We start from the raw sequence: 23,749 nt of genomic DNA on the forward strand, positions 1-23,749 counted from the left end.
TGAAAGTTTGTCCGTACCTTTTTGTAACACCCTGTATATCACGCAGTCGCGTAAGTGTTCGATACTACAGATTTGCTATGTAACGAGGATATATCCCGTGTACAAGGAGTTTAGTTGACAGAAAGAACAAAAAATTAGAACGATCGATACATGGGGTTAACTACCCTGTACGTTAAGAAGCACTTTGTACAAAATTTGCAGGCACGGAGCATGTTAAGTTTGGTGGTACGAGAAGTAAAATTTCTGAAATAGTGCTCATTGTTCCACTGTCAGTTACAATAGTTTTCGCTGGAATTAAAGGAAGAGTATGATGACTTTCTATATTACTGCAAAGCACTTTGGTTAAGTTTAGAAGCATGTCTGGAACGATTATTCGATTTAAAACTCACTATTCTTGAATTTGTGAAGGAACAAGGAGTGTAGTAACGAAAACTAGAACATCCGCAATGGATTGCAGACCTTGCATTTTAAGTAGACTTGACAGTATTGAAACTGACTAGGACAATTACTTTGGTCTACTCAATTAGAGATTCCAAGTTCCGATAATCACTTTGTGAAGGTGCTACAGTATTTCCACAAACATACACACATCAAAAAAAAAAGTGTTGCATCGTTATTCCACATGGCGGCATTGTTGTCAGGCTTTTCTCTGACCCATAATCCGTAGGTCGTTGTCATCCACTGCAGTAGTAGCCCTTGGGCGGCACGAGCGAGGAATGTCATCGACAGTTCGTGTCTCTCTGTATCTCCTCCATGTCCGATCCACATCGCTTTGGTTCACTCCGAGACTCCTGGACACTTCACTTGTTGAGAGCGCCTCCTGGCAAAATGTAACAAGGTGGACGCGATCGAATCGCGGCATTGACCGCCTAGGCATGGTTGAACTACAGACAACACGAGTTGTGTCTCTCCTTCTGGTGAAATGACTGGAACTGATCGGCTGTCGGACCCCTCCATATAATAGCCGCTGCTCATGGATGGTTGTTAACATCTATGGGCAGGTTCAGTGACAACTCCGAGCAAAGGGACTGCGTCAGTGACAATATCCACAGTCAACGTCTGTCTTCAGGAGTTATGGCCACCGGAGAGATGAAAACATTTTTAACGTTTATCCGATTAAGAAGCTAAGTAAATCCCATGATTCCTCCGTATTTTCAAGTTAATCTGTTAAGGAGGCTACAGTCATTCTCAGTGCGACCTGTTCTACTTTGCTTGGTTGACTTGGGGGAGGGAACGAAACAGCGAGGTCGTCGATCCCATCGGATTAGGGAAGGAAGGGAAGGAAGTCAGCCGTGCCCTATCAAAGGAATCTTCCCGCCGTTTGCCTGAGGCGATTAGGGAAATCACGGAAACCTAAATTAGGTTGTCCTCTCGACTGCGACTTCATTGTACGAACCAGTGCGACACCTCACTTGGTAATAATTCACGATTACCTGGTAATCTCAGTACGAAAGTCTGTGAAACTGTCCCCCCTCTGTCCGTATGCTGAGTGTTTGTACTAGATAAAAATTAGGCTATCAGCGTCTTCAGTGCGCCAAGCATAATTTAGTGACACTGAAAATTTGTTTTTTTATCCATATTGTTGAGAAAGGTGAAATATGAAACAAAGTCATTTGCAGTGTAACTGCACTGCCATTTAAATGCGGCGCATCAGTGTGTCCCCCTTTTACACCTCCACATGGTCGGACATCACGGCGCGGCGGTGGGTGGAGTGTGGTTCAAATGGCTCTGAACACTATGAGACTTAACATCTGATGTCATCAGTTACCTAGAACTTACAACTTCGCACCTGCGACCGTAGAGGTCGCGCGGTTCCAGACTGAAGCGCCTAGAACCGCTCGGTCACACCGGCCGGCGGTGGAGTGTGCAGCAGTCCAGAGAGTTACCGCACTCGTGGCAGTGCGCGGCTCCCAAGCCGAATTTTTAAACACCCCTGACCTACTCTACTCACGTAATACCTATACTTCATACGATTTTGGGTCAAGTCGGCAGACATAATCTCATCCTTAGACTCATTGCATGTGCCTCACATTGCTGTGTCTAGCTATATGACACAGTCCTTAGCACAGTGGACTCGCATACAGGAGACTGATGGTTCAAATCTCTCTGTGCTTATTAACTTTAAGTTTTTCGTTGTTTCCTGAAAGGATTCGAGGACAGTTCCAGGAAGATTCCTTTCAATTGAACACGGCCCATATGTCTTACCATTCTTTCCCAGCCCAGTGTGTGTCCTGTCTGCAGTGGCCTCATCATTGAGGGACAATTAAATCAGAACCATCCTTCCTTCCTTTCAACATTCTAATTTTTCCTCCAGTATTAATTTTGTCTTCGTGTACTCTTTGCCAACCACGTTTGGTCTTCATTTCACTCAATGCTGAATCTATCTCTGTTTTAGAAATAATTTACTGATAGAGATACTGACTGTAGAGGGTCTTTCCGCTCTCTCACACTAACTGTTTAGGGATAGTGTCCTAAGCTAACAGAGTGTGGTAAAATTACATACCTTGTCTTTCTAGTTACTGCTACAAGACGAATCAGTTAGCGGTACGAGGCTATGTTCTTGTGTTGGTTACTTTGTTGCACCAAAAATGACGACACAGTTTCTTTAGATGCTTATGTGTTATGTGTATAATACGTTTCACAAGATGTGACTACTGTTATTCTGTGACATGCTATATGTGGATCATTTGATTTATAATATTTCCTACAGAGATTGTAAGCAAACATTTTCCTTGCAATAATTTTCAACATATTTGTAGTTGTGTTGGTTCATGTGTTTAAGAGTAATGTCCTTGTAGAAGAAAAGCTACAATTGCATGTCAATGACATGATATTAATAGTTGTAAAATGACATATGTAAGTAACTTTTTCCGCAACCACAGTTATGCTTTTTATTTTGCTATTTGTTCCTGTTTATGGTAGTATAGCATATAGTTTATTGTTATTGTTTTTTATTATAGTGATAATGGTTTGAAGTATACATGTAACAGTAATCGGCAGTTATCTGTTTGCAAGGCGCAAGAGGTCAATGTACTCCAAAGTAAGATTATTTTACAGTTGATGTAATGATGACCAAGAGTTGATAAACCTTTATGCCTACAACTAGTTGGCTGATTTTCTCAACTCATTCACATACATACACCGTTACTGAACAGCACCTATGTTCAAAATTTTATCATTGTTACTACAAAGCACACGCTGCGTGCGCTATTTAGATGCTCGATATATCAGATGTGATACCGCTAGGGTTTTATATATCATCAGTTTTTGATATTGTCGAATGCTTTCAGACTAACACTAAAAGCTAGGAGAATGACGTTTAATGTATGAATTTTCCCTTTAATAAACGTTTCAGTGCTTTGTGTCAGGCAACATGCGATAAAACTAAAGTCAGAACTTCTGTATGGTGAGTTTTCTTAGCGATAAAAAAGTCTTCTTAGACTACATGGGGTGTTTCCGGTTGTGGATAAAAACTGAGTGCCTTTGTAAACGCTTCGATGTGAGAAATTAAATGAAATTAGAATGTTTATAACTTCGTTGGCTTCATTTGTGCTAAAATAGGATTTAATTGTTGAATATAGCTTCCCCTCTGCTTACGAAACCAGATGCAGATAACACAGCGGATTTTAAAACGAAATGCTATGCATAGTGTCAGAATTTGGTGAATGTGTGCATTCTTGCTTTCAGAGCACCGTGAGACGAAAACTGAAGTGCTTGCGTGACAGCCAGTAAGTTTTATAAGAGGTGAAGCTAAGTGGCCCTCAAAGCCTCTTCACCAAGGAGTTAAGATCCTCTGTTCAGAGAAATTCACTAACAAGGGTAATGGAGGGAAGGCAAACTTCGGTAAGCATTTCACTGAAGGGGAATAAGAGTGCGAAAGAGGTGGTAGATCCTTAATGAGAAGCTAACAGCTACTCCAGTTAGAGGTGGAACTATCTAATTCAATTAATCTAGAACCTCTTTCATAAGTTCACTCACTACTCAATGTAGCAAAACCAGTCTTTCCCCTTTTGTATATTCCAACAGCACTAACATAATAACAAAGACACTACGTTGTTCACAATAATGGGCGGATAAAGGCGAGGAAGTTCAGAATGTTTGTTCCTTAATTACATATTTCCGTGGACATAATGTCACTGACCATTTTCGGTGGTTTGTGTGTCAGTGACAGAACAGTGTCTCTCGACATCCAGTATAACCAGTATCAATATCTAAAATGGCTGAATTAGAAGTAGGACAGCAAGACTACAGTTAACAATGAATCACTTGTAGATGCATACCATACTAAATTTCCGTTCTACTATATATGGAATTACAAGTTAACCCTAACTACACTGAAGTACCAAAGAAACTAGTACTGGCATGTTTATTAAAATGCGGAGATATGTAAACAAGCAGAAATGGCGCGGCGGTCGACAGCGCCCTATAAAAGACAAGTGTCTGGCGCAGTTGTTAGATCGGTTACTTCTGTTACAACGTCAAGCTATGAAAATATAAGTGAGTTTGAACATGGCGTTATAGTCGGTGCACTAGCTATGGGACACTTCATCTCCGAGGTAGCGGTAAAGTGGGGATTTTCCCGTACGACCATTTCGTGAGCGTACCGTCAAAATATGGATCCGGTAAAACATCAAATCTCTGGTATCACTGCAGCCGGGAAAAGATCCTGCAAGAACGGCACCACGACGACTGAAGAAAATCGTTAACTTGACAGAAGTGCAACCCTTCCCCAAGTTTCTGCAAATTTCAATGCTGGGTCTTAAACAAGAGTCAGAGCGCGAGCTATTCAACGAAGCAGCATCGTTATGGGCTTTCGGAGCCGAAGGCCCACTCGTGTATCCTTGATGACCGCACGACACGAAGCTTTACGCCTCGCCTTGGCCCATCAACACCGACACTGGACTGTTGATATCTGGAAACATGTTGACTGGTCAGACGAGTTTCGTTTCAAATTGTATTGAGCGGATGGATACGTACGGGTACAGAGACAACCTCATGAATCCATGACACCTGCATATCAGCAGTGGACTGTTTAACCTGGTGGAGGCTCTGTAATGGTGTGGGTCTTGTGAACTTGGAGTGATGGTTCAAATGGCTCTGAGCACTATGGGACTCAACTGCTGTGGTCATCAGTCCCCTAGAACTTAGAACTACTTAAACCTAACTAACCTAAGGACATCACACACATCCATGCCCGAGGCAGGATTCGAACCTGCGACCGTAGCAGTAGCACGGTTCCGGACTGCGCGCCTAGAACCGCGAGACCACCGCGGCCGGCACTTGGAGTGATATGGGATCCCTGGTACGTCTAGATACGACTGTGATAGGTGACACGCACGTAAGCATAATGTTTGATTATCTGCATCCATTCATATCCATTGTCCATTTCGACGGACTTCGACAATTACAGCACGACAATATGACAACCCACACGTGCAGAATTGCTACAGAGTGTCTCCAGGAACACTCTTCTGAGTTTAAACACTTCCGCCGGCCACGAAACTCCCCAGACATGAACATTGTTGAGCGTATCTGGAATGTCGTACAACGTGCTGTTCAGAAGAGATCTACACCCCGTCGTACTCTTACGGATTTATGGACTTCCGTGCGTGATTCATGGTGTCATTCCCTCCAGCACTACTTCAGATAATAGTCGAGTCCTTGCCACGTCATGCTGCGGCACTTCTGCGTGGTCGGACGCCCTACAACGATATTTGGTAGGTGTACTAGTTTGTGTGGCTCTTCGGTGTATTGTAATACACTAGAGATAACTGTGTCAATGAAGTGAAGGTATGATTGGATATGGCACGATGCAACGTGCATCTCTGTAAACATTGTGTATGAAAAACCCTATCACAATTGCTTTTTAAGGGATGGTGCTCACGAACATTGAAAGAAACAAACATTGTGGAAATAAAAAATTAACAATAAAATCAGGTTAAGGTGAGAAATAGAATCATGGAAAAAATTTAGCTAACCAGAGATTAGAAATGAACTATCGCGTAACAAATATCTCTAGGACTCGGGGGTTTCTGAATCTATCCTAGCTTACTTTAGCTATTATCTTACAGCTCATAAAGATAGTTCTTTAACTATATCATGTTAAATGCTTAGACTGAACAGTCAAAACCAAGCAAACAGAATCTGACTGTGTACGATGGGTGAGAGTTTTCTGTGATTATTACTGCTTGAAGTTAGTAATTAATCACGTTTTGTGTAGATGATTTATTTGCCATACAGTTTTAAACTTCTTTGTAGAAATAACACTACGGTGTGGTAGTCGATAAGAAGTACCCGAATGAGGATCTTTCATGAGAAGAGATCTATAAATCCCAAGTTGACGGTGGTGGCGTAATGGTAAGGCATTCGACTGCCACACGGGAGGACGGAAACTCGCATCCTGCCTGGCGGGTGAAATCTAGGATTCCCGCGACTTCTCTAAATTGCTTAAAGCTTATTTCAGGGTGGTTCATTTTTACGGGCATGATACATTTCCTCCCCAATCTTCCTCCAACCAAAATTGATCGTCTGTCTCTAAACATTTCGTCGTCGCACGGACGTTAAATTGCACGGACGTTAAACCTTATCTTCCATCATAACTATAAGCCCTGCGTTAATTTTTGCTACTAACGTGAAAGAATTTTTGTCCTTTCCGGCACATCAACAGTGACCTAGGAAACAGATAAAAAAGGAAGACACATCTTCTCAAATCATCCAACATCATTGTAAGGAGCTTGTCAACGTATTAAGATCTTTAAAGCAGCATAGATAATGCGTTGCGTAGCGAGGAGTAATCAAATATAAGAGGAGTTCAATAAAGAGAGCAACCAATTTCTTTTTCTTTTTTCTAGGCCAGTTTCTGTAGAAAGAGTTCAAAATTCGTTGTGGAACGAGCGCTTGTAGTTTCATGATATTTCGATATGTGGAGGCATTATACTAAGACTTCTAACTGATGTCTGTCATAGTGGTGCATTCCAAGCAGAGAGTATCTTCCGGCTTAAAACCAGAGCATACTAACAGGCGCTTGCAGAATGTCTACGGACGCCTGGCAGTGAACAAAAGCACAGTGAGTCATTGGTCGAGGCATCTGTCATGAAAGCACAAGGTCCAACAAACATATCCCACTTCTTGTGCCCGGCCGCGGTAGCCGAGCGGTTCTAGGCTCTTCAGCCTGGAACTGCGCGCCTGCTACGGTCACAGGTTCGAATCCTGCCTCGGCTATGGATGTGCGTGATGTCCTTAGGTTAGTTAGGTTTAAGTAGTTCTAAGTTCTAGGGGACTGATGACCTTAGATGTTAAGTCCCGTAGTGCTCAGAGCCATTTGAACCACTTCTTGTGTGGCGGCCGCGCAAACACAGCTTTGCGACTCCTCTAGTGTTGGAATGTGCATACACTGTCATACGAGGTGATAGACGGATCGGAATCAAAGCACTTGCTGCTCGACTGGAGGTCTCTGTTTGTAGTGTTGACACACTCGTCCACCTATTGGGGCACTCAAAGGTGTATGCCAGCTGGATTCCCCCCTAGCTAACGGGCGGCAATAAAGAGTAACAAAGGCTATGTATGCGGAATTCCATGTACGTGTTTCACCACCTGTGTCATGTGTCGTCGTCACAGGTGATGAAACAAGGGCTTATAAACAAAACGTCAATCCATGGAGTGGCGCCACACCACCTCTCCTCCAAAGAATGTAAAGCCGCACCCTCAGAGTGTAAAGTAATGGCGACTGCCTTCTGGAACTCTGAGTGGGTTATTCTATTTGGTGGCCTTCCACATGTTGCAACGATCAACTCTAAAGCGTATTCTGCTACCCTCAGGAAGCTGAAGATACAACTTCAGTGTGTTCGTCGCCACAAACATGCAAACGAACGTCTCATTCTCCATGACTGAGCAAAGCTTCACACAAGATTACGCATCCGAGAGGAGCTCACAAAACTTCATTCGACTGTTCTTCCTCATCCTCCCTACAGCTTGGGTCTTGAATCCTCCGAATGGCATCTGTTTGACTCAATGAAGGATGCACTCCTCGGGAAGCAGTAAATAAGTGATGGGGAGGTTACTTACATAATAAGACGTTGACGTCGGCATCTACTTGTGTAGTGGTACCATACGGGCAACAGTCTCTCCCAGTAAGGTGGCATAAGGCCTCCAAATAGAAAAAGATTATGTTGAACAATAGGGTTTATAGCCAAAAGAGTGGAAATAATATGGATTATTGGAATTCTGAATAAACACCACCCTCATTTAGAAAAAAAAATTGGTGCTTTACTTACTGAACTTCCCTCGTATAATGATGAGAATAATATAAACAGCTACTATTGATCAAGCAATCTTCTAATTGTCTCTTCTCTTTTTATACAAAAAAAAAGAATCAGATAGGTGCCATCGAATGAATGAACTGGCATCTATTTACGCACCGTGTAAGTTCGATGACAAGATGATACAACTATCGTCTAGATATAGAGATGTCGTTAATATTAACGAAATCCTGTCTTTTTTATATCGTTCATTCTGTTCAATAACGAAACTAAAGTGCTATCACGATTTTAGAACTAGTCTTGTTAACAGGGTTTTCAAAAGTAATCATGTAGTGTTAGTTCATTTCACGTGGAAAAAACGTGAAAACTGTGACACCAATAATTCATTGTTACCGATAGTTACCTCCAACAGAAAACGCAGTTCATAAAGGTGTAAAACGAAGTTAATGCTATGCTTGGCCACATAATGAATGTCTACAATTTTGTTGATATAGTAATACAGGTGACACGTGTTAAAGGTAAAACCGCAGACAAAAACATCCAGAAAGTTTACAGTAATAATTGGGAAAATATTCGGTCCAGGGCTAGTGGAAATGTGGGTGACGTGATAAAATACGATGAAAGAGTATTGTATAATTTTAATCGAGCGAGCTGGAACAGTAGTTGCAGCAGTGGACTGCCATTTAGCGGAAGTGTGGTTGAAACATCCATTAAGCCTTTCTGATTTGGGTTGCCATTTGGTTTCTCTATATAACGTAAATGAAATGCTAATGCGGTTCGTTTGAACAACACGTTTTAGAGTTTTCTCTATACAGGGTGTTACAGAAAGGTATAGCCAAACTTTCAGGAAACATTCCTCACACACAAAGAGAGAAGGTATATTATGTGGACATGTGTCCGGGAACGCTTACTTTCCATGTTAGAGCTCATTTTATTACTTCTCTTCAAAGCACATTAATCGTGGAATGGAAACACACAGCAACAGAACGTACCAGCGTGACTTCAAACACTTTGTTACAGGAAATGTTCAAAATGTCCTCCGTTAGCGAGGATACATGCATCCACCCTCGGTCGCATGGAATCCGTGATGCGCTGATGCAGCCCTGGAGAATGGCGTATTGTATCACAGCCGTCCACAGTACGAGCACGAAGAGTCTCTACATTTGGTACAGGGGTTGCGTAGACTAGAGCTTTCAAATGCCCCCATAAATGAAAGTCAGGAGGGTTGAGGTCAGGAGAGCGTGGAGGCCATGGAATTGGTCAGCCTCTACCAATCCATCGGTCACCGAATCTGTTGTTAAGTAGCGTACGAACACTTCGGCTGAAATGTGCAGGAGCTCCATTGTGCATGAACCACATGTTGTGTCGTACTTGAAAGGGCACATGTTCTAGCAGCACAGGTAGAGTATACCGTATGAAATCATGATAACATTCTCTATTGAGGGTAGGTGGACGAAACTAAAATGAGCTCTAACATCGAAATTAAGCGTTTCCAGACACATGTCCACATAACATCTTTTCTTTATTTGTGTGTGAGGAATTTTTCCTGAAAGTTTGGCCGTACCTTTTTGTAACACCCTGTATTTGTTTAATATCCAGGCTTTGCACTGTCTTTAGAATCCGTTTCTTTCCTTTACATTTTACGTGAAGCAAACACTGTTACAACATTTTATGAAACATCGGTTCCGTACTTGTTGAGAGCTTAAGAAAAGGGAATGCCAAAGAATATTTCGCATCAATGTATATACCGTTTCGTACAGGAAAGTGATGATTAAGTGCACAGAATTATATTGCAGGTGGGTTGTGGTTCAGTGTGTTCGTGAGAAAGTCATTTTGATCTTTCTGATAGATTAGGTCAGTGTGTCTTGGAATGCAAACGTAGTGGTGGGCAAACATCTGTTAGGCGCACTACGAATGTATTGGTGTGCACATGTTGGGAATGTGGGCCTCAAGGGGAGCGTGCACGGGATACGTCCCTGCAGGCGCAATAACCTCTGTGTCCTCGGTGGCTCAGACGATTAGAACGTCTACAATGTAAGCAGGAACTCCCGGGTTCGAGCCCAGGTCGGGGTACACCTTTTCAGCATGTCCCCAATGATGTATATCAACGCCTGTTTGCAGCTAGGGTATCAATTTAGTTATCCTTTAATTGAAAACGTAGTTCATTTCATTTACTGCCTCAGAATAAGAGGAAGAGAATGTTACACACGTCTCTGGATAACCGGCTGAAAACGATGCAAGACCTGGACCGTAAAAAAGAGACGTCAGTTTCCAGCAGGCTATTTCTGCTGCAGTGGGAAAAACTGTTGTGTTGTGGTCTTCAGTCCTGAGAGTGGTTTGACGCAGCTCTCCATGCTACTCTATCCTGTGCAACCTTCTTTATCTCCCAGTACCTACTGCAGCCTACATCCTTCTGAATATGCTTAGTGTATTCACCTCTTGGTCTCCCTCCACGATTTTTACCCTCCACGCTGTTCTCAAATACTAAATTGGTGATCCCTCGATGTTTCAAATCGTGTCCTACCAACCGATCCCTTCTTCTAGTCAAGTTTTGCCACAAGCTTCTCTTCTCCCCAATTCTATTCAATACCTCATCATTATTTATGTGATCTACCCATCTAATCTTCAGCATTCTTCTGTAGCACCACATTTCGAAATCTTCTATTCTGTTCTTGTCTAAACTATTTATCGTCCACGTTTCACTTCCATAAATGGCTACACTCCAAACAAATACTTTCAGAAACGACTTCCTGACATATAAATCTATACTCGATGTTAATAAAATTTCTTCTTCAGAAACGCTTTTCTTGCCCTTGCCAGTCTACATTTTACATCCTCTCTACATCGACCTTCATCAGTTATTTTGCCACCCAAATAGCAAAACTCCTTTACTACTTTAAGTGTCTCATTTCCTAATCTAATTCCTTCAGCATCATCCGACTTAATTCGACTACATTCCTTTATCCTCGTTTTGCTTTTGTTGATGTTCATCTTATACCCTCATTTCAAGACACTGTCCTTTTCGTTTAACTGCTCTTCGAAGTCCTTTGTTGTCTCTGACAGAATTACAATGTCATCGGCGAACCTCAAAGTTTTTATTTCTTCTCCCTGGATTTTAATACCTATTCCGAACTTTTCTTTTGTTTCCTTCATTGCTTGCACAATATACAGATTGAATAGCATCGGGGATAGTCTACAGACCTGTCTCACTCCCTTCCCAACCACTGCTTCCCTTTCATGGCCCTCGACTCTTATAACTGCCATCTGGTTTCTATACAAACTGTAAATAGCCTTTCGATCCCTGTATTTTACCTCTGCCCCCTTTAGAATTTGAAAGAGAGTATTCCAGTCAATATTGTCAAAAGCTTTCCCTAAGTCTACAAATGCTATAAATGTAGGTTTGCTTTCCTTAATCTTTCTTCTAAGATAAGTCGTAGAGACAGTATTGCCTCACGTGTTCCAACATTTCTACGGAATCCAAACTGATCTTCCCCGAGGTCGGCTTCTATCAGTTTTCCCATTCGTCTGTAAAGAATTCGCGTTAGTATTTTGCAGCTGTGACTTATTAAACTGATAGTTCGGTAATTTTCACATCTCTCAGCACCTGCTTTCTTTGGGATTGGAATTATTATATTCTTCTTGAAGTCTGACGGTGTTTCGCCTGTCTCATACATCTTGCTCACCAGATGGTAGAGTTTTGTCAGGACTGGCTCTCCTAAGGCTGTCAGCAGTTCTAATGGAACATTGTCTACTCCGGGGGCCTCGTTCCGGCTTAGGTCTTTCAGTGGTCTGTCAAACTCTTCATTCAGTATCATGTCTCCCATTTCACCTTCATCTACATCCTCTTCCATTCCCATAATATTGTCCTCAAGTACATCGCCCTTGTATAGGCCCTCTATATACTCCTTCAACCTTTCTGCTTTAAATTCTTTGCTTAGAACTGGTTATCCATCTGAGCTCTTGATACTCATGCAAGTGGTTCTCTTTTCTCCAAAGGTCTCTTTAATATTCCTGTAGGCAGTATCTATCTTACCCCTAGTGACATAAGCCTCTACATTCTTACATTTGTCCTCTATCCATCGTGCTAGCCATTTTGCACTTCCTGTCGATCTCATTTTTGAGACGTTTGTATTCCTTCTTGCCTGCTTCATTTACTACATTTTTATATTTTCTCCTTTCATCAATTAAATTCAATATTTCTTCTGTTACCCAAGGGTTTCTACTAGCCCTCGCCTTTTTACCTATTTGATCCTCTGCTGCATTCACTATTTCATCCCTCATTTTACCCATTCTTCTTCTACTGTATTTCTTTCCTCCATTTCTGTCAATTCATTCCGTATGCTCTCCCTGAAACACTGTACAACCTCTGGTTCCTTCAGTTTATCCAGGACCCATCTTCTTAAATTCCCACATTTTTGCAATTTCTTCAGTTTTAATCTACAGTTCATAACCAATAGATTGTGGTCAGAGTCCATATCTGCCCCTGGAAATGTCTTAGAATTTAAAACCTGTTTCCTAAATCTCTGTCTTACCATTATATAATCTATCTGATACCTTTTAGTATCTCCAGGGTTCTTCCACGTATACAACCTTCTTTCATGATTCTTGAACCAAATATTAGCTATGATTAAGTTATGCTCTGCGGAAAATTCTACCAGGCGGCTTCCTGTTTCATTTCTTAGCCCCAATCCATATTCACCTACTATGTTTCCTTCTCTCCCTTTTCCTACACTCGAATTCCAGTCACCCATGACTATTAAATTTTCGTCTCCCTTCACTAGCTGAATGATTTCTTTTACCTCATCATAAATTTCATCAATTTCTTCGTCATCTGCAGAGCTAATTGGCATATAATCTTGTACTACTGTATCTGTATCGTTGAGGCACGCAAGCCTCCCCACCAACGGCAATGTCCATGGTTCAGTGGGGGGAGGGGAAAAAACTAAGCGATCTGAATGATAAAAGTTGAAGTAAATACCAAGTTTTTTTCGATTAATCATACTATGAGTTCATTCTAGGAACACAACTAAGCGATTAACGCTTATTTCAGTCCCATCGCAGTTGGGTATTTCGCAGACTTTCAAGAGTCACGGTTGAGGAATGGAATCTGCCTGCAGGGAAACTCTTTAAAAAGTATGTTGAAGTAATAGATGGTTACGTCGGAAACAGGGTACATTTTCGAGTGGATCATTTTTTTCTACAAGGAAGAAACCTTCTCGTCATACTCTCTAACATACGTTCGTCATGATAAAAGCACGAAATATTAAAATAGTTACGCATAGTAGTCAGCGATATTACGTGCAGTAACTAGACCAAAATAAACATGCTACTTATTTAAGCTCTAAAAAAATAATTTTAAGAAAAAGGAAATACATTACGTAAGTCAAGTTGTAACTTGTTTTCTAAATGAAACGATTTCGGGATATATATAGTAAACAGCAGCTTAGACAGACTCTTTGAACATTTTTGGTGGTCAGTAAATAGCGATAAGTTGCAAGGAGTAAATATCTACACTACTCGTCATTAAAATTCCTACACCACGAAGATGACGTGCTACAGACGCGAAATTTAACGGACAAGAAGAAGATGCTGTGATATGCAAATGATTAGCTTTTCAGATCATTCACAGAAGGATAACGCCGTTGGTGACACCTACAACGTGCTAACACGATGAAAGTTTCCAACCGATTTCTCATACAAAAACAGCAGTTGACCGGCGTTGCCTAGTGAACGATGTTTGATGCCTCGTGTAAGGGGGAGAAATGCGTACCATCACGTTTCCGACTTTGATAAACGTCGGATTGTAGCCTATCGCGATTGCGGTTTCTCGTATCGCGACATCGCTGCTCGCTCTGGTCGAGATACAATGACTGTTAGCAGAATATGGAGTCAGTGTGTTGAGAAGGGTAATACGGAACGCCGTGCTGGATCCCAACGGCCTCGTATCACTAGCAGTCGAGATGATAGGCATCTTATCTGCATGTCTGTAACGATCGTGCAGATACGTATCGAACCCTGCGTCAACAGATGGGGACATTTGCAACACAACAACCATCTGCACGAACAGTTCAACGACGTTTGCAGTAGCTTAGGCGATCAGCTCCGTGACCATGGCTGCGGTTACCCTTGACGCTGCATCACAGAGAGGAGCGCTTGCGATGGTGTACTCAACGACGAACCTGGGTGCACGAATGGCAAAACGTCATTTTTCGTATGAATCCAGGTTCTGTTTACAGCATCATGATGGTCGCATCCGTGTTTGACGACATCGCGGTGAACGCACAATGGAAGCGTGTATTCGTCATCGCTGTACTGGCGTATCACCCGGCTTCATGGTATGGGGTGCCATTGGTTATACGTCTCGGTCAGCTCTTCTTCGCACTGACGGCACTATGAACAGTGGACGTTACATTTCAGATGTTTTGCGACCCGTGGTTCTACCCTTCATTCGATCCCTGCGAAACCATACATTTCAGCAAGATAATACAGGACTGCATGTCCTGTAGGGCCTTTCTGGATACAGAAAATGTTCGACTGCTGCCCTGGCCAGCACATTCTTCAGATCTCTCACCAATTGAAAACGTCTGGTCAATGGTGGCCGAGCAACTAGCTCGTCACAATACGCCAGTCACTACTCTTGATGAATTGTGGTATCGTATTGAAGCTGCATGGGCAACTGTACCTGTACACGCCATCCATGTTCTGTTTGACCCAATGCCCAGGCGTATCAAGGCCGTTATTACGGCCAGAGGTTGTTGTTCTGGGTACTAATGTCTCAGGATCTATGCACCGGAATTGCGTGAAAATGTAATCACATGTCAGTTCAGGTATAATGTATTTCTCCAATGAATACCCGCATATCGTCTGCATTTTTTCTTGGTGTAGCAATCTTAAATGCCAGTAGTGTACATAAAAATGTAATTTACACCACGGTGATACTATATGATGAGAGTATGGTTTAATGTCAGATGGTCAAAGGAGGAAACGCGTGAATCGTAATACTTCTTCATATCACTGGCATCGACTAGGTGATTCACGTTCCATGTCAGCGAACAGCGAAAAAGTGTTTAATGTATGGCCGAATAGCTAAAGCAGAACACCATACGTAAAAAAACATGTAGTAACTGTAGCTGACTAAGACCACCAGCGATCGAAACTATTTATGAATAGTTGGTCTCTTGTGATAACGGCTGTGTAGTTAATAAACGTTTTAAAATGTTTGTTGTGAAACTAGCAGGTGACGATGAATCCCATGAAAAGTGCGCTAACGAAGGAGAAAAGCAGTTGTTTTTACACAGGGATATATCGATGAATCAAGTAAAGGTAAGACAATATGTATACGTATTTTAAATCGTAACGTATGCTGCCAAGATAAATCGGATTCCAGAAGTGACGAATGTCGGAAATGATGAGCTCCACAGTCAGTTCTGCAAACGTCGAATCATTTCCTGAAATCCGCCCAAAAACAAAAACTGTTACTGTGCGTAATGAAAAAAATATACACGTTTCACCAACAGATGACGCATATACATCTCTCCAGTATGGGTCCTGAGAATCACAGTAGAAGACAGGCATTCCGTTATATATTTAAAAAGTAGACTATACAGAAATAATGAACTGATGAATACTTATCATTAGGATAGCTTCCCCATTGCATCTACATTTATTTCACTACTCTGAAAGCTATATTTAAGGGCCTGGCAGAGATAAACGTCAAAATAGTAGCAGATGTAGCTGCATTCAGTATTGAAAATGTGAACGATGCTAAAAACTGTTGTTATAACAAATATGAATGCTTCGCACAGATTTGCAGTACTGCACACGTCTTTATCATGACTGAATTGATATTTCCTGTAGTAAAAAACTGCATTTGTTTGAAGTTTAAAAACCCGATGGTTTCTGTTCGAATATTACTGTCGAATGGTGATCTATCGCGAATACATTCGAAAGGGGACCCAAAAATCCCCAAATATTCTGAAGTAAATTTAAATTACGTTTACATTGTAAGAGTCGGCCGAAAGATTGTTGGAAGTCATCTGATAACAGTCAACATTAATGTTTGCATCCTTACTAGTATCCTTCTTCCCAGGCAGCACACAGTGGGTTGATTTTGGCGACTTAAGATCTGCTGCAGGTCTCATAACACCTAAGGGTAACAACTGAAGCCGACGTGATTCCTGACAGTCAGAAATAGCGTCGACGACTTCCAAACTTCAGTCTATGCATTCGTTAAGTGCTAATATTTGTTTGTTTAACTCTTCATGCTTACGTTATGGCTTTTAATTTCCAACAGAGAAGATATCTATTATTATGTCTATTTTCACCAACCATTCTAGTTCAGAATCTTTGTACATACTACATCACGTAATTGATTTCCTCTATATTTCCTAACTTTGAAACCTGAACAAAGTTTTACATGGCTATTTTTTTGCAAATTATTACTATTATTTTCAAAATCGTTTCGTACTTATATTCAAACGTTGTGGAATTACCAGCTACCAAGCAAAATATCTACAATAGTACTTTCAGATAAAGTCACACATATTCCGTGTCACAGAAAGCGATTTGACGCCTGCACAAATATCCCATGTGCTCCGTAACTCACCGATATTTCAGTTTGAAGCCTTTTAATGTATATACTTAATATATTTGAATATCTATCACTTATCTCGAAATAATTATGGTGCTACACCGGAACATGTTTAAAAGTGTCTTACATTATATCATGTAAGACTTAAATTACGTGTTTCTCTCCGCGGATCTTGATATGTCAGTTACTGCTGAAACTAGTCTGTGGATGATTACTTTTATCGTTGCCGGAAATAAAATTCCTTTTATATATGTCGTTTTCGTAAGAGATCTTTTAGAAATAAATACGAAGCACTCTTGACGAGAGACGTTTTAGCTGCTGTAAAATGTATAAGAGGCAGTGAAATGAAAACGAGGCAGATGGGAAAAAATAAACTGGACCTACTGTACAAAAACTGGTCTGACTATATTATGTTCTATGTACAAAGCGTAATTACCGATACAAGATGTCTGATCACGCATTTTGTGACACCATCTTTCAACTATCATATATTTTGTAAATATTTCCTATAAAAAATTGTTTTCATTATTTTGATGAATGTAAATGTCAGACAGGTATGTAAGCATGGAAAAATTTAATTATCTTTGACCAATGTGTTTTTATCTATGGAATATGTGTATTTAACAGCGTATGGACTATCAGTGCACCGTGTGATCAGAAGTATCCGGATACCTGGATGAAAATGACTTACAAGCTCGTGGCGCCCTGCATCGGTAATGCTGAAATTGAACACGGTGTTGGTCCACCCTTGTCCTTGATAACGGCTTCCACTCCCGCTGGCATAAGTTCAGTCAGGTGCTTGGAAGGATTATTGGCGAATGGCAGCCTATGCTTGACGGAGTGCTGCAGTGAGAAGAGGTATCGGTGTCAGTGGCTGATGATTGGTTCGAAGTCGGCGTCCCAAACCATCCAAAAGGTGTTCTATAGGGTTAAGGTCAGGAGTGTGGAGGTCAGTCCATTGCAGGGATGTTATTGTCGTGTAACCAGTCAGGGTGTTCATTATGAACAGGTCCTCCATTGTGTTTAAAGATGCAGTCGCCATCCCCCAGTTGCTGTTCAACAGTGGGGAACAAAAAGGTGCTTAAAACATCAATTGAGGCCTGTGCTGTGATAGTGCAAAGCAAAACAACGAGAGATGCAGGCTCCCCTCCATGAAAAACACGACCACACCATAACACCACAGCTATACACGCTAGCAGATGAGAGTCACTGGGCATTCGCCATTCCCACACTCTACCATCGGATCGGCACATTGTGTACTGTCATTCGCCACTCCACAATGTTTACGCTCCTTACACCAAGCGAGGCGTCGTTTGGCACTTACCGCGGTGATGTGTGGCAAATGAGCAGCAGCTCGACCATGAAATCCAAGTTTTCTCACCTCCCACCTATCTGTCATAGTACTTGCGGTGGATCCTGATGCAATTTGGAATTCCTGTGTGAAGGTCTGGATAGGTGAAATCTGTCGGCCGTCTCTGTCAGTCAACGGACGAGGTGGGCCTGTACGCTTTTGTGCTGTACGTGCCCTTCACGTTTTTCACTTCACTATCACATCGGAAACAGTGGACGTAGGGATGTTTAGGAGTGTGGAAATCTCGCGACACAAGTGACACCCAATCACTTGGCCACATTCCAAGTCCGCGAGCTCCGCGGTGAGCAGCATTCTGCTATCTCACGGTGTCTAATGAATACTGAGATCGCTGATGTGGAGTATCTGGCAGTAGGTGGCAGCACAATGCACCTAATATGAAAAACGTACGGTTTTGGGGGAGTCCGGATACTTTCGATCACATAGTGTAGGTAAAGTAAGTTAGTTGCTGTACAATAGTTTGCTGAGAAAAGTTTTGTATGGCCCCATGCAGTCAAGATGGGTGAGTATTGGCGATTCTGTCTAAATAACAATGCTCTAAGGTATCGTTCTATAATTTTGAACGACGAAAGTGTTATTTAAAATTTGTTAAATGATTTCAAGGATATTTCAACAGTGTGAAAACAGTAACATGTTCTTGCTTTTGATTATAATTGATACAACAAGATAAAACCCGTGACTCAAATATTTTGTAAATATTCTACAGGAAAGAGAGGCAGAAGGCCCCCATTCATGAACTACGAGAAACAACGAAGAATAATTTTACTAGGTAGTTGCCAATTATCAATCAACATTTCTGAACTTTCCATCCAGTTACTCAGTGCGCTGCTACGACGGACAAAGTACACTATGTGATCAAATGTATTCGGACACCCCCAAAACCAACGTTTTTAATATGAGGTGCATTGTACTGCCATCTAATGCCAGGTACTCCATCAGTGACCTCAGTAGTCATTAGACATCGTGAGAGAGCAGAATGGGGCTCTCCATAAAACCCACGGACTTCGGACGTTGTCAGGTGATTAAGTGTCACTTGTGTCATACGCCTGTTCGCGAAATTTCCACACTTCTAAACATCCATAGGTCCACTTTTTCCGACGTGACAGCGAACTGGAAACTTCAAGGAACACATATAGCACAAAAGCGTACAGGCCCACCTCGTCTGGTGACTGAGAGAGATCGCCTACAGTTGAAGAGCGTCGTAATGTGTAATAGGCAGACATCTACCCAGACCATCACACATGAATTACAAACTGCATCAGGATCCACTGCAAGTATTATGACAGATAGGTGGGAGGTGAGAAAACTGATTTCATGGTTTAGCAGCTGCTCATAAGCCACACATCACGCCGGTAAATGCCAAACGATGCTTTGCTTGGTTAAGGATCGTAAACATTGGAATATTGAACAGTGGAAAACGTTGTGTGGAGTGACTAACGACAGTACACAATTTGGCGATCCGATGGCACGGTGTGGGTATGGCGAATGCCCAGTGAACGTGACCTGCCAGCGATTGTAGTGCCAACAGTAAAATTCGTAGGCGGTGGTGTTATGGCGTAGTCGTGTTTTTCATGAAAAGGGCTTGCACCATTTGTTGTTTTGTGTGGCACTATCACAGCACAGGCCTACATTGATGTTTTAAGCAGTTTCTTGCTTCCGACAGTTGAAGGGCAATTCGGGGATGGCGACTGCATCTTTCAACACGATGGAGCACCGGTTCATAATGCACGGCCTGTAGCGGAGTGGTTACACGACAATAACATCCATGTAATGGACAGATCTGGACAGAGTCCTGACCTGTATCCTATACAACACCTTTGGGATGTTTTGGAACGCCGTCTTCGTGCCATTCCTCATAGAGCGACATCAGTACCTCTTCTCAGTGCAACACTCCGTGAAGAACGGGCTGCCATTCGCCAGGAAACCTTCCAGCACCTGATTGAACGTTTGCCTGCGAGAGTGGAAGCTGTCATCAAGACTAAGGGTGATCCAACACCATACTGAATTCCAACCTTACCGATGGAGCGTGCCACGAACTTCTAAGTCATTTGGAGCCTGGTGTCAGAATACTTATGATCATATAGTGTATCGTCTTGAAAATTTGCCGAGACCGAATTTAATTAATCAATTTGATTCAGTAATTATAGGTTGGGAAGTCAGATTACTAAATCAGTTTTGTTTTTCGGTGTATACGTCTTCGTCCAAAGCAAATAGACGGCGCCAATGTCTTTCTTCAGGGCTCCCCAGCTATGGAAATCGCGTGCGGATAGATAGGGTCTGTATGGAGTTTGGGCTATGCTTAAATGCTTCCCAGAAAAACGCCGGCAGCGTAGTCGAAACAGTGTTGGCAATATGTGGGTCGGTGCTGTCGATTTGCTTCGGACGAAGAGATGCGTCCTGGGTACAGTCACTGTTCCGTAGACAACCGCAAACAATTTTCCATGAAGGCACTGACCGTCTAATGTCACAGTTGAATATGGTAATTACATTTCAAATAACGAACAGTCTAATTACTCTCTTTCCATCTGTATCTTATTCATTTTCTACCCCTTGTACAGTGTAGACTGCTTCACACTGTTACTGAAACTCAGTTTATAATCACATTTTTGCTGTAAAATCTATTTTCAAATTTCGTTTTTATTTGGTGCCCATCATATCAGAATTTGATAATTTAATTTCTGGTACCTCTTGATAGGGCGCACTCTTGTTTACACGAGCAATTCCAATTTTAAACTTTAACCTCTCTTAAACTCTCATGAGCTGAGCAGATATAACAGATGAGGACTCACCATTCCTCATGATGCGACACTGCGCCTCCGGGGAGCCTGAGTAGCTGTAGCGAGACGTGACAGCTTCACGTCGAGACAGCGTCTCCGGCGGGACGTGCACAAACGGGCACCATGAGAAGAACTGTTTGAAGCCCCGACGGAATCTGCAACAGGAGACAACACAGTAGATGATGAAGTCTTACAAGACACAGTCTGCTCTATGAAAGATTCACGTTCACTGCCAACCTGCAAATCGATTCGTAACCAAAAAGTATAGTTAATCATTAGACCACCTGGAATTTTATGGGGGTCATGTGCCATTCTTGTTAATAATGAGATATTGCGGAGTGGAAATTCATTACATTAGGGACATTCCGAACGAGGTCGCTCTGTGTACATGACGAATTATTCGTATCTGCGAGCAGCCGGTTTCGTACCTCGTCAGACCATACTCCTTTGTCTTCAATTCTTTATAACGTCAGGGTCACATGTAGTGGTCAGTCACGACACAAAAGCTTTTCACAGAGGCCCATCACAGTAGCAGTTATTAGGAAGTTGCTGTGTATAAGACAGATTATTCGTATCAGCGAGTAGCCTTGTGAGTCAATGCTGCTTTGCGTTCATTTCATTGTAGCGTGGCTATCACGTAGTCTAACCAATCATGATACAACAATTTGTTACAGAAGACCATCACAGTATCAATCCCTTGAAAGGAGCTTCTAACGGTGACGACAGAGGACTTCGGCGAAAGCTTGATTATTTTGTTAAACTTGAAAGGCAAGAGGACATAGAATATTTTATAGTGATTTCGTCATGACAAATTTTGTCCTACATAATTATATAGGTTTTCCACATTTTCCCTAAATCACATGAATCGGAATCCTGATATGACACCGCGTCCAGTCCATCCTTCGTCCCATTTCGGTAATGTTCTGTCCGGAATGACCTCTCATAAATAACAAAATGAGACCATCAGTTCGTTTCCTGCAACATGACCTTTTTTTCACTTGTTCGACATATTGGTTACGCCCTTTGCGGTTCTGCCATGCTAGTTTACTCTGAAAAGACAACACTAAACTTCTGGACGAGAGGTCGACCAAGTTATTTCTTTCATGTCACTTATCATAGTGGATATTTTTTTCCTTTATCCTGTATTTCATGAGTGAATGTCGTTGTGTAATTGCGTGGATAGTTGAAAAGAGAAAACGTAGAAGGTGACGAAGAATAGCTGGGGTCCTGACAAGGATAGAAAAGCGTTTCTTCCAGACACTTTTCAACCAGAGGAACTGTTCGCCGTCTAATGTAGTTTTAGACACTGTCATATATTTACGACATAATGACTTGTACGTTGTTGTGCTTACGGCTATTTGGAGCCATCAAGAACACTCCAAGGTAGGACACAAATCAGAAAGCACACAAAAGTGGTAGCGTTTAGGTTACCGGAGATAAATAGTAACAGTAGAGCCGTGAAAATTGCAGACGCTCTATGCAACTGTCCCAGGGTAGAATTTTCACTTCGTAGAATGGACTGGTAATTCCATCCACCACCTAGACCCGGTCGTATGGCGTCACTGTGGGAGATGGCCACGAAAAAGCACGTTTTAACAGAGGCAGCATTCTTCATATTTGCTCCTGATAACTGCAACATGAGCTGGTTTACACAGGTTAGAGTGCTACTACAACAGTCGCCACCCTCCGAAGGGTGGAGGGCGGGGCCAAGTGACGTAAAACACTGTTGTTGCTGGCCATGATAGGAGTGGCAGTTACTTTTAGCTTTTAGTAGAATGCTGTTGATACCGAACTTGGAGTTTGTTAATGGAAAATCCAGGAGCATCCCTACATGCCAGGCAGGAGTAGAGGAGCAATCTAAATGTGGATAGCCAGAGGCGCCATGGAGGTGCAGAAGGACTCACCAGCTTGGCCGCACTGACGGATTGATGGGTCAACGGTAGGAAGGGAGAAATGGCGCGCCGCCACGATTATTTAAAAACTCAAGTTTTGTATTTAGAGAGAGTTCTTAGTCAGATCAATGGGGCGCCGACTCCGTGTCACTCGTGGATATCCTCGGTAAGCTCCGACATATCTGTTTTACTGACTTGGAGTGCTGCAGTCAAGTTTGTACTTAACGTGCTGCTAGCGTTCTTTACTTGTGTTAGGCAAGGCGTTGAGCACTTGAAACTTACCGAAGTCCCTCACCGCCATCACCCTTTCCACACTTTTTAAACAGAGGAACGGAGGAACAGTTTCCTTGAGCCTGATAAAACTCGAGAATCTAAGACTGAAGGTGAGAGCTGGTTGCACATTTCAGACGCAATGAATTGTTTCGCTAGCGGTGATCGTTTTGAGACACTCTTTGGATGGTAATGAACAATGGTAATGGCTATCTCTAAAATTAAACAAGAATGATCATCAGAGGGAACAGTTACGTTGCACAGATATCATGAAAAAATTATGGAGACTTGAAGAAGATCGTAACGCCGGATGTGACCTTCAGGTATCTGTCGCTGCTCGAGAATATGTAAAATCAGGCTTCCAGCTATACCACCACGGTGCTAAAAACGTGGCAAGTCTAAGAATTTTTGGGAGCTAGGTGTGGTGTCATAATATATTGTATTAGATACGTTTCGTGTACTCGAACAACTAGTTGTTGGGTGACAACAATGTAAATACTGCAATAAAAAAAATGGTTCAAATGGCTCGGAGCACTATGGAACTTAACATCTTAGGTCATCAGTCCCCTATAACTGAGAACTATTTAAACCTA

General features: G+C 42.1%; 1 protein-coding gene across 1 annotated transcript in view; it reads right to left on the reverse strand.

Annotated features, from left to right (window-relative positions):
- LOC126299155 (tachykinin-like peptides receptor 99D) overlaps positions 1 to 23,749 on the reverse strand; it is a 1,430,543-nt gene that overhangs the window by 151,834 nt on the left and 1,254,960 nt on the right. Inside the window, exon 6 of the mRNA XM_049990921.1 lies at positions 21,007 to 21,149. Within this exon, the coding sequence (XP_049846878.1) occupies positions 21,007 to 21,149 (143 nt within the window). The remainder of the gene's footprint in view (positions 1 to 21,006; positions 21,150 to 23,749) is intronic.

The sequence above is a fragment of the Schistocerca gregaria genome, chromosome X, assembly GCF_023897955.1.
Source record: "Schistocerca gregaria isolate iqSchGreg1 chromosome X, iqSchGreg1.2, whole genome shotgun sequence".
Classification (NCBI taxonomy): Eukaryota; Metazoa; Arthropoda; class Insecta; order Orthoptera; family Acrididae; genus Schistocerca; species Schistocerca gregaria.